At 43.1% G+C, this 12,659-nt stretch overlaps 1 protein-coding gene across 2 annotated transcripts in view; it reads right to left on the bottom strand.

The window, feature by feature from the left end:
- LAMA2 (laminin subunit alpha 2) overlaps window positions 1-12,659 on the bottom strand; it is a 1,313,887-nt gene that overhangs the window by 117,348 nt on the left and 1,183,880 nt on the right. For both annotated transcript variants that reach the window (XM_073575794.1, XM_073575795.1), the window contains exons 44-45: window positions 12,501-12,655; window positions 750-893 (exon numbers count right to left, since the gene is read on the bottom strand). In XM_073575794.1, coding sequence (XP_073431895.1) covers window positions 750-893; window positions 12,501-12,655 — 299 coding nt within the window. The remainder of the gene's footprint in view (window positions 1-749; window positions 894-12,500; window positions 12,656-12,659) is intronic.

The following is a 12,659-nucleotide window of genomic DNA, read 5'->3' as shown; positions in this document are numbered from 1 at the left end:
GAGTGGAACAAGCTGCCACGAGAAGTGGTGAGTTCTCCTTCAATGGAAGTCTTCAAACAGAGGCTGGACAGACATCTGACTGGGATGATTTAGCGAATCCTGCTTTGAGCAGGGGGTTGGACCAGATGGCCCAGGAGGTCCCTTCCAACTCTACGATTCTATGATTCTATGATTCTATGACACACCCTCTTGCCTTTTGAGCTTGGACTCCTTGAATTTCCAAACTCATGGCTTGTTTGTGAGAACTGACTTAACATCACAATTTGGCTGTTAGAGAAAGCAGTTTGTTTGCCAAAGGGCTGTGCAATAATGCATGCTGCATGTAACAGTAAAGCTTGTTGGAAAATCTTTGCAAGTTTGAGGCTTTGGATTTCGTCATGGTTAATGGTGGCCTCAATGCTGCGAACAACAAGTAGATACTTAACCATTGTGTAATATTGTCAAGGAGTTGAATTTGCTCCACATTTATTCTGCAGCTTGAAAATGACCTCAAACATACAGCCAAGGTCATTAAAAACTATCTTCAGAGATAAGACAAGAAAATTCCTGGAAGTGATGACATGACAGTCACAGAGCCCTGATCTCAACATTACCGAGCATATCCGGGATTACAGGATGAGACAGAATGGTTTGCACAAGCTTTCATCAATACAAGATCTGTGGTTATTTCTTCAAAATGTTTGGAACAGCCTCCTTGCCGAATTCCTCATACATATTAAAACATATTTAAGAACATTATGCTTGCTTACAAATTTGTTGCTCCCAAGATAGAAGAGAAGATTATCAGGAGTACTTGTTTTTACATTTAAAGTAATGGTGTTGTATCTGCCTTTCTTAATATCAGGCTTATACGTGCGTATGCAGTCCCCTCCAGATGATACTGAAACTTTGATCTGCAAGCATAAAAAACAACATGAACATTAAAAAAATTGACATTGACGTGAAGCTTTCATGTGACATGTTCTGTATCTTTATTTCTAGGGTTTTGTACCAAATTGACAAACAAAGTTAATTGTAACACACACCTGGGAAATCTTTGTACATGTATCCTTTAGGTGTAAGAATATTGATCAAAGTAACACATTTTTCAGTATTTTTTCTAAGGATTAGTAAAATTTATAAAAGTTTCTCATTTAAATCATATTCCAATGCCTGAAAGGTGTTTTGAAGTGGCACCCAACAGAGATTATACAAGTAAATGTGCCTATCCTGCTTTTCACTACAGTATGCAGAAAAATTCATGTAATTTCCAAGACAAACATCAGCCAACCTCAAAAGAAATCCTGACAATTTAAAAATGGATTTAAATACATACTTTTTTTGTAGTGAAATGCTTGACAATATCTGAATAATGTATCAGACATATATAGAAAATGCAGCAAACCTATAATTTTCTATGTAGTCTGACAATGTATATGCATGTGATTTCCTCAGTCATACTGACAATGTAAATATTCTGTATCATATAATACATTGGTATTTAATATTTACTGCAAAATGACTATAGTAGATTACATTATATTTTTAAGGAAAATTACTCAATCAGCTGTTGGTTGTTGGCAGGGCTGCCATCAGGAATTTCAGGGCCTCAAACTGGCAAAATGTTCAGACCCCCTTGAGACTCCGCCTAGTCTCCACTCCAGCTCTGTCTTCATATCTTGAACCTTCCACAGTCCCACCGCCCACTCTTGGAAAAACTCCACTTCTGCACCACGTTCTCACCAATATCACAATAATAGTTCCCATCAAACACCATATCACATACAGTGGGGAAAAAAAGTATTTAGTCAGTCAGCAATAGTGCAAGTTCCACCACTTAAAAAGATGAGAGGCGTCTGTAATTTACATCATAGGTAGACCTCAACTATGGGAGACAAACTGAGAAAAAAAAATCCAGAAAATCACATTGTCTGTTTTTTATTTCATTTTATTTGCATATTATGGTGGAAAATAAGTATTTGGTCAGAAACAAGCAATCAAGATTTCTGGCTCTCACAGACCTGTAACTTCTTCTTTAAGAGTCTCCTCTTTCCTCCACTCATTACCTGTAGTAATGGCACCTGTTTAAACTTGTTATCAGTATAAAAAGACACCTGTGCACACCCTCAAACAGTCTGACTCCAAACTCCACTATGGTGAAGACCAAAGAGCTGTCAAAGGACACCAGAAACAAAATTGTAGCCCTGCACCAGGCTGGGAAGACTGAATCTGCAATAGCCAACCAGCTTGGAGTGAAGAAATCAACTGTGGGAGCAATAATTAGAAAATGGAAGACATACAAGACCACTGATAATCTCCCTCGATCTGGTGCTCCACGCAAAATCCCACCCCGTGGGGTCAGAATGATCACAAGAATGTTGAGCAAAAATCCCAGAACCACGCGGGGGGACCTAGTGAATGAACTGCAGAGAGCTGGGACCAATGTAACAAGGCCTACCATAAGTAACACACTACGCCACCATGGACTCAGATCCTGCAGTGCCAGACGTGTCCCACTGCTTAAGCCTGTACATGTCCGGGCCCATCTGAAGTTTGCTAGAGAGCATTTGGATGATCCAGAGGAGTTTTGGGAGAATGTCCTATGGTCTGATGAAACCAAACTGGAACTGTTTGGTAGAAACACAATTTGTCGTGTTTGGAGGAAAAAGAATACTGAGTTGCATCCATCAAACACCATACCTACTGTAAAGCATGGTGATGGAAACATCATGCTTTGGGGCTGTTTCTCTGCAAAGGGGCCAGGACGACTGATCCGGGTACATGAAAGAATGAATGGGGCAATGTATCGTGAGATTTTGAGTGCAAACCTCCTTCCATCAGCAAGGGCATTGAAGATGAAACGTGGCTGGGTCTTTCAACATGACAATGATCCAAAGCACACCGCCAGGGCAACGAAGGAGTGGCTTCGTAAGAAGCATTTCAAGGTCCTGGAGTGGCCTAGCCAGTCTCCAGATCTCAACCCTATAGAAAACCTTTGGAGGGAGTTGAAAGTCCGTGTTGCCAAGCGAAAAGCCAAAAACATCACTGCTCTAGAGGAGATCTGCATGGAGGAATGGGCCAACATACCAACAACAGTGTGTGGCAACCTTGTGAAGACTTACAGAAAACGTTTGACCTCTGTCATTGCCAACAAAGGATATATCACAAAGTATTGAGATGAAATTTTGTTTCTGACCAAATACTTATTTTCCACCATAATATGCAAATAAAATGAAAAAAAAAACAGACAATGTGATTTTCTGGATTTTTTTTTCTCAGTTTGTCTCCCATAGTTGAGGTCTACCTATGATGTAAATTACAGACGTCTCTCATCTTTTTAAGTGGTGGAACTTGCACTATTGCTGACTGACTAAATACTTTTTTTCCCCACTGTACATAACCATCAGAATTTGTTTTGCCCAAAGACTTTTTAAGTCTTTTATAGGGGATAAATATTGGGTTTATAGAATATCCCCTTTAAGGCAGGCAGTGGTACCTTACTGCAGGCAGGTAGACAGGCAGCAGTCAGTAGGGTTGAACTAAGTAGTACTTAGTAGTTTGCAGGCAGGTAGCAGGCAGAGACGGGCTCCAACTTCACACTGCTTGAGCAAAGAGGGGGCACAAGAAGAGTAGGGAGTGGGTGGGCCAGCGGATGGGCAAAATGGAGGTCTGATGAGGGAATGGCAGGTTGGACGGGTGTGTGCATGAGCGAGTGGATGGGCGGGCGAGTGCACCTCATCACTTTTGAACCCTTAACTCCTGCATTTACTGTGCTTCAAGGGCCTGGGGCATGCTGGCAGCTTAGGAACAGAGGACGGGCCAGCAGCATCTGATGTCACTAGTATCAGATGCATCTGAACCCCTCTGCTGCAGCCCTACAATGTAATTAGCTGCGGCTCTGAGTGACTAGGGCCTCTGGGCTTACTAAAGCAAAGTAAAGTAACTAGCCTGGGCCTCAGCATGCCACGCAGACTACGAGGCTCTTTATACAGTAGCTCAACTGTGCTGCCTCAGCGCATGGTGCACAATGTGTCTCACCCAGACCAGTCTCTCCCTCTTTGCATTTGCACACTAGGCCCCATACATCATTAAACGCTGTAATGCCATGATGGAGGCACTGGTTGTCAGCACACAGCTCCTTCTGCCATGTCAGCAGGTTCCTGTGTACTCAGTGACATCAACAGTTTTTGATTGAATTTTCATCACTCACAAGCAACACAGGAGCTAGTTGGTGACAGAATAATACTGAGAAATGTTGATGTCACTGAGCACACAGGAGTCCACTGAAAGGGCAGAAGGAGCAGTGTGATAAACACTGGGATAAAATGCTAATGCCCTGACCTGTGTACCAATAACTAAAATCAGACAGAGCTCATGCACTGTGCACTGTGTGACTGAGTTAACCTGCTGATGCAATGACATACAGTGCATTGGATCTAGTCAGGAATGTGCACTCTTTTTAAGCTCTGCCACTACCCTTAGAAACCCATATTTAGTATCTGTGGAACTGAATATGGATTTGCTTCAGAAACAGCATAGGGGACATCTTCTAGAAGGTTTTTTAAAGGTTTTATTTCGGATTTAATTTAGAAGCTATATTTGAAATATTATTAAAATCACTCACTCTACATTATAATTAAATTAAAAAAAATTAGACAGTTATTCTTAATTACTCTAGTGCACACATGTCAAACTCTAGCCCGCAGGGTGAGTGTATTTGGCCATTGAAGCCGGGTGACCCACCTGCCCGGTAACACACTTTCAATTGTATTGGCATCCTAGATGCCAAAACAGTTGAAAGCAGTGATGAAAGCCATCAGTGGATGCTCCCCCCGCCATCATTATCCCTCTTAGTCTGACATGTCATCTCTGCGGGTGCAATGATGTCACTACAATGCACCCACTTTGCTAAGCAATGAAGTGCTTCAAAGAGCTTGCTGCCAAGACTGAAGCAGCAGGGGTCAAGGGAGAAGTGAGTATTAATTTTTTAATATGTAGCCATTATATTATATGGAAGTCAATGCAGAGTCCATTATACTGTATGGAAGTCATTGAAAGCCTCATTATACTATATGTAAGGCAATACAGGGCCCATGATATTGTATGGAGGACTATGTGAGACCTTTATTTACACTGTATGGAGGATTATGTTGGCCAATTATATTGTATAGAGGGCTATTTGAGGCCATTATATTGTAAGGAGGAGTGTGTTGGGGCCATTCTACTTTATGGAAAGCAATAGAGGGCTCTTTGTACTGTATGGAGGACTTTGTTGGGTCATTATACAGTATGCAAAGCAGTGCAGGGCCCATTATAGTGTATGGAGGACTATGTGAGGCCATTATACTGTATGGAGAAATATGTGAGCCCATTACACTGTATGGAGGACTATGTGGGGCCCATTATACTGTATGGAGGACTATGTGAAGCCCCTTATAGTACATGAAGGACTATGTGGGACCCATTATATTGTGTTGAGGGCCGTGTGGTGATCACAGTTGGGGAATCATACTGTGATGGAGTCGCCATAATTAGCTGAACAAGGGGTACAGTAGGGTCATCATACCGTGCTCATTGAAGATACTGTGCAGGATTTCACTGTGGGGGTATCTTACTGTGTTTGGTGGGCACTTTTATTGGCATCATACTTTACTGTCTACATTGTTCAAGGTTTTTATACTTTGTTATTACATATTTAGACTATTGGGCCTTATGTGTTTTTCCTGCTCTTACATACCATATTATATTATTGTAATTTGTGATTAGGTATTTATATTATTCTAAGATCTGTTAATTAATTATGATTGTTTCTATATGAAAAGGCTCATTGTTACTGTACATTTGATTATAAGGAAAAGCTTCCTCAATTGTAGACATTTTATATTAATAAATATCAAGATTACCCAGCAACTTTGCCCAACTTTTTAATTTTGGCCCTCTGTGTATAAGACTTTGAACATCCAGAGCCAGCATCACCACCCAGGCAAGTTCACCCATTGGGGCAACGACACGTGATGGAGCTCATGACTCAAATACTCACCTCTCTCCATTCCACACTGCTCGGGTCTCTTCAGCTTCTTCTGACTTTCTGGGATGTCTCAGGGCAAGAGGGCATGATGACATCATTTCAGCATGCCCTCTGCTGACCAGTACAGAGAGTCAAAAGATGCTGAGGCAAACGCAGTAGCGGCAAACAAGGAGAGGTGAGCATTTGGTTATTTATTTTTTTTATATATGTAGCAATATATGGGGACATTATATTGTATGAAACAATATATGGGGCGTTATACTGTATGTGTCATGATCCAGGTTGGATTATGACAGATAAATGCACTAGTAACCTTTTTTTTCCTTCAAGCCTTTGGCTTTAAGGTAGTTTTGCCCCGGTGGCCATTAGGGTCATGGCACTGTGGTGATTTCAGTTCTAGTTTTGCCCCCGGTGCCCGGTAGGGTCATTTCACGCTCGTATCTTTAGTTTAGTGCACGTGATTATCACTAACAGGTGTGATTGCTCTGGTTTAACTATGTAGGTGTGTCTTGTTCTCTCACTCACTGTTGGTGATATTGCTCATTTCCAACCAAAACTCGTGAAGGAAGGAACTACAGAGAGCAGCTCCGGGGAGCTCTGGTGTAAAGTCTGGTGAAGGAAGGAATTAGTAGCTATTCTCGAGGAAAGCTACCTTCTGGTGGTGGACTCTGTTGCTGGGAGCAATAGCAACAGAGCAAAGCTAAGTGGTGTTACCCCTGTTTTGTAACTTTCCTTTTGTGTGTTTCAGTGCAGTGGTGGGATTAGTTTCTGCACCGTCCATTTCACTAGAAAGGGCTAGGTGCAGGGCGAGATAGGGTTTTTAGGTTCCTGATCGGCGCCCGGTGCGGAACCGGCCTAGGGATCATTAGGAGTGTAGAGACACTGACTCAGGGTAGTGCAGGAGGTCTTCACGTCCCCGTTCCCTATCGCAGGGCCCTCCATTTTATCTGTTTCCTTGGTGTTTCCTTTTATTATTTAAATGTGCCCTACTGGAGGCGGTGTATCCAGTTATACGTGTAATTCTGAAATTCGCCTGCTGGAGGCGGTGTATCCGGCTGCACGTTATATTATTTAAATTCGCCCTGCTGGAGGCGGTGTATCCAGGGTTACATGTGCCATAGAAATTCGCCCTGCTGGAGGTGGTGTGTCCAGTCACACGTTGACCATCACATTATGGAGCATTATATGGGGTAAATTATACTGTATGGAACATTATATGGGGCCATTATATTTTGTATGGACCACTACATGGGGCCATTATAAACTATATTGAGCAATATATGGGGCCTATTATACTACTAGAAATAGGCCCTATGCTATTGCATCGGGAGTGCGGTGAAATAAAAATCCGCCGGCGGGTGGCTCAGCAAATGAGCAGTGCTGCGTGGCTTTGGCGTGGGATTCAAATCCCCTGCCCTGTCGGCTGAGCCATGAGCAGTGCCGTGTGGGATTTGAATGCATGCATGGCCCTCTCACCCCCTTATCCTGGTATGTATGGTCCTCTCACCCCCCTATCCTGATATGCATGGTCCCCTCACCCCCCTTTCCTGGTATGCATGGCTCTCTCAGACCCCTATCCTGGTATGCATGGTTATCTCACGACCCCTTTCCTGGTATGCATGGTCCCCTCACCCCCCTATCCTGGTATGCATGGTCCTCTCTCCCCCCTGTCATGGTATGCATGGCCCTCTCACCCCCCTATCCTGGTATGCGTGGTCCCCTCACCCACCTATCCTGGTATGCATGGTCCTCTCACCCCCCAATCCTGGTATACATGGTCCCCTCACCCCCCTATCCTGGTATGCATGGTCATCTCACCCCCTTGTCTGATATGCATGGCCCTCTCACCCCCCTGTCCGGGTATGCATGGTCCTCTCACCCCCCTATCCTGGTATGCATGGTCCCCTCACTCCCCTATCCTGGTATGCGTGGTCCCCTCACCCCCCTATCCTGGTATGCATGGTCCTCTCACCACCCTATCCTGATATTCATGGTCCTCTCCCCCCCATCCTGGTATGCATGGTCCTCTCACCCCGCAATCCTGGTATACATGGTCCCCTCACCCCCCTATCCTGTTATGCATGGTCATCTCACTCCCCTTGCCTGATATGCATGGTCCCTCACTCCCCTATCCTGGTATGCGTGGCCCTCTCACCCCCGATCCTTGTATGCATGGTCCTCTCACCCCCTATCCTGGTATGCATGGTCCCCTCACCCCCCTATCCTAGTATGCATGGTCATCACACCCCCCTTGCCTGATATGCATGGTCCCCTCACTCCCCTATCCTGGTATGCATGGTCCTCTCACCCCCCTATCCTGGTATGCATGGTCCCCTCACTACCCTATCCTGGTATGTGTGGTCCCCTCACCCCCCTATCCTGGTATGCATGGCCCTCTCACCCCCTTATGCTGATATGCAGGGTCCTCTCCCCCCTATCCTGGTAAGCATGGTCCCCTCATCCCCAATCCTGATATGCATGGTCCCCTCACCCCCCTATCCTAGTATGCATGGTACTCTCACCCCAATCCTGATATGCATGGTCCACCTCACCCCCCTATCCTGGTATGCATGGTCCTCTCACCAACCTATCCTGATATGCATGGTCCTCTCCCCCCTATCCTGGTATGCATGGTCCTCTCATCCCCCTATCCTGGTATGCATGGTCCTCTCACCACCCTATCCTGATATGCATGGTCCTCTCCCCCCTATCCTGGTATGCATGGTCCTCTCACCCCCTATCATGGTATGCATGGTCCTCTCATCCCCCTATCCTGGTATGCATGGTCTTCTCACCCCCATCCTGATATGCATGGTTCTCTCCCCCCCTATCCTGGTATGCATGGTCCTCTCACCCTCCAATCCTGGTATGCATGGTCCCCTCACCCCCCTATCCTGGTATGCATGGTCCCCTCACCCCCCTATCCTGGTATGCATGGTTATCTCACCCCCCTTTTCTGGTATGCATGGTCCCCTCACCCCCCAATCCTGATATTCATGGTCCCTTCACACCCCTATCCTGGTATGCATGGTCCCCTCACCCCCCTATCCTGGTATGCATGATCCTCTCACCCCCCTATCTTGATATGCATGGTCCTCTCCCCCCATCCTGGTATGCATGGTCCTCTCACCCCCCAATCCTGGTATGCATGGTCCCCTCACCCCCCTATCCTGGTATGCATGGTCCCCTCACCCCCCTATCCTGGTATGCATGGTCATCCCTCCCCCTTTTCCTGGTATGCATGGTCCCCTCACCCCCAAATCCTGATATGCATGGTCCCCTCACCCCCTATCCTGGTATGCATGGTACTCTCACCCCCAATCCTGATATGCATGGTCCTCTCACCCCCAATCTTGATATGCATGGTCCTCTCACCCCCTATCCTGGTATACATGGTCCCGTCACCCCCCAATCCTGATATGCATGCTAATATTCTTAGAACTCTCATATTAGTGAATGCAGAGATCCGCCTATAAATTCCTGTCGGCATAAGATCTGCCCCATTACTGACATAGCTGTATGTTCCAGAGTTGGAACCCATATCTATCAGGCACTTATAGAATATACTGTTGTTTGACTGAAATGTCTAACATGATAATACTTTTTTAAGTTGTGTGTAATATGAGATGCTCCTCAATAAAGTCGGAATTATGTTGCAGTTGGAAATATAGGAAAAATAAACTAATATGTATAAATCAGTTGAAATGGCTGACATAGAAAATTATAACTAAGAGTATTGACATGAAAAATCACATGTTTGAAACTGATCAGAATGATTAGAAACTAATACCTACTAAATTGAAAATAAAGAAAATAAAAAATCTCCTAGGATGAATTGTAACCTGCACATTGGCTATGAGAGGCGAAGATATAAATACTGTATCTGGAAATAATATAATTTACAGTGACTGGCTGACATTCTAAACCATGAGAAATGAGACTCCATTACTTCAGACACAGTAAAATGCCCTTGGGAAAAAAAATAATTTGGAATAATTTGTTTCATGAGTCATTTATGGTTCATTATACAAAACATAATTATTAACACCTTTATTGCGGAAGCATAATAGTACTGAAAATGAAAGTGTGCTAAATACACAGGCTTATGTTGATATTAAATCAATCTATCTAGCTAGCTATATAAAGAGAAAAATTGGAACATCACCTATGCCTTGTAGAAAAAAATAAGGTGCAGGGCACCTCAAGTAAATAACCAGTTACAAAATTTATTGAAAAAAATGAAAAAAGAGGCAGAATATCTATCTATCTGTCTAATATCTATCTATCTATCTATCTATCTATCTATCCCATATCTATCTATCTAGTTACCCCATATCTATCTACCTAGTATCTTTATATGGATACACCTAAATAAAATGGGAATGGTTGGTGATATCAACTTCCTGTTTGTGGCACATAAGTATATGGGAGGGGGAAACTTTTCAAGATGGGTGGTGACCATGGCGGCCATTTTGAAGTTGGCCATTTTGGACCCAACTTTATTTTTTTCAATGGGAAGAGGATCAAGTGACACATCAAACTTATTGCGGATTTCACAGGAAAAACAATGGTCTGCTTGGGTTTAACGTATCTTTATTCTTTCATGAGTTATTTACAAGTTTATGACCACTTATAAAATGTGTTCAAAGTGCTGCCCATTGTGTTGGTTTGTCAATGTAACCCTCTTCTCTTCTTCCACTCTTGACACACTGATAGCAACACTGCAGAAGAAATGCTAGTTTAAGGGGGTAAGATTCCTTGTAGGAATGCTCGGACCTGACACCCATAATGTGGTCGTGCATTATCTTGCTGGAAAAACTCAGGGAACGTGCCATCTTCAGTGCATAAAGAGGGCAACTCATCATCATATAGCAATTTCAGATATCCAGTGGCATTGAGGTTTCCATTGATGAAGAGGCCTGTCTTTGTATCCCATATACCACACAATACCATCAATTATTGGTGTCAGGTCTGAGCATTCCTACATGAGCAGTTTCCTGGAAAGTGGATTGGTCATTGTGGGCCAGTTGAATGGCCACCAAGGTCTCCAAATCTAACCCCCTTAGACTTTTATCTTTTGTGTCATCTGAAGGCAATTGTCTATGCTGTGAAGATATGAGATGTGCAGCATCTGAAACAACGGATACTGGAAGCCTGTGCTAGGATTTCTTCTGCGGCCTTGCTATCAATGTGTCAAGAGTGGGAGAAGATGGTTGCATTGACAATCCAACAAAATAGACAGCACTTTGAACACATTTTATAAATGGTCAAAAACTTGTAAATAGCTCATGAAAGCATAAAGTTACGTTAAAACCAAGCACATCATTGTTTTTCTTGTGAAATTTTCAATACGTTTGATTGAAAAGATAAAGTTGGATCCAAAATGGCTGACTTCATAATGGCCGCCATGGTCACCACCCATCTTGAAAAGTTCCCCCCTCCCATATACTAATATGCCACAAACATTAAGTTGATATCACCGACTATTCCCATTTTATTTAGGTGTATCCATATAAATGGCCTACCCAGTATATAACTATCTACCACTGAGACTGCATGGGAACCAGTTAAACTTATACTGCAAATTCAATTTAACCCTATAAAGGCTATATAAACCTTGTAAATTTGTGTTTTCCCAATGCATCTATAGTAACATGAAAAAGAGTCTTTATTAAAAATTTGCTCTCATTTTTTTTCTAGAGTTGCTTTGCAGACTTACATGTGTCCAATATAATAGACAATCTTGTAGTAATGTGCCCTTCTGTCACCAATTTCATATTGGTATATCAAATGTATGTTAAGATGAAGGGGACCAATGGAAGAAGTATGACTGCAGGATCAGACTACACAGGGTTTGTTGTCTGTTACCATGGAGACACATACACTAGATCTGTGTAATAGTTGTAAAAACTAATTTGCAATGGCTCTGCAATCTTCTTTTTAGAGATTTATGTGGATTTTCAGCAAATTAGCTGAGAAAGAATATCTAGCTGCTTCTAAGGAGCAACTTTCCTATTTTTCTGCCAACCTCAGTCTAACTGGTTAGCCATGCCAAGGTCCAAGGTTAGACATCTTCCTTCACTACCCTGAATAACCTCTAAGAAGCTTCATAATTTTGACATATGTAGTTTCATCTGTCTTGATTTGTTCCATCAGTGGCTGTAAACTGTATGACTTATTGATATATACCAGTGGTTCCCAAACTCCAGTCCTCGCGGACCCCAACAGGTCATGTTTTCAGGATTTCCATAGTGTTACACATGTGAGAGAATTCCTGATGCCTTGATGATACTTCCATCACCTGTGAAATACTAATGAAATCCTGAAAACATGACCTGTTGGGGTCTGCGAGGACTGGAGTTTGGGAATCACCCATACATATTGTCATTCTATGTTCACACCAACCCAGTAGTTGTCAATCTGTAATTATTTACGAGGTGAACAACAATATCCAAGTTCTTCAACAGGGAATGCTACATAAAAATAGACTTACAGAATTGGCTTGTTTGCGTGCTTGATTTATCAGCTCCTTGATCTGAGAGATATTTTTGCCCAAGTTGTCCTGAAGTTCCTTGATAGGTTTCAGTTTATCCAATAAACGATCAGCTTCTTTTTCAAGCTGCTTTACTTTATCTCCAGCATCTGTAACTGT

This window comes from Dendrobates tinctorius, unplaced genomic scaffold (genome assembly GCF_039654945.1).
Source record: "Dendrobates tinctorius isolate UK_male_01 unplaced genomic scaffold, ASM3965494v1 ptg000046l, whole genome shotgun sequence".
Lineage (NCBI taxonomy): Eukaryota > Metazoa > Chordata > Amphibia > Anura > Dendrobatidae > Dendrobates > Dendrobates tinctorius.
The sequence above is the reverse complement of the archived record's forward strand: the minus strand, read 5'-3'. Positions and strand labels throughout refer to the sequence as shown.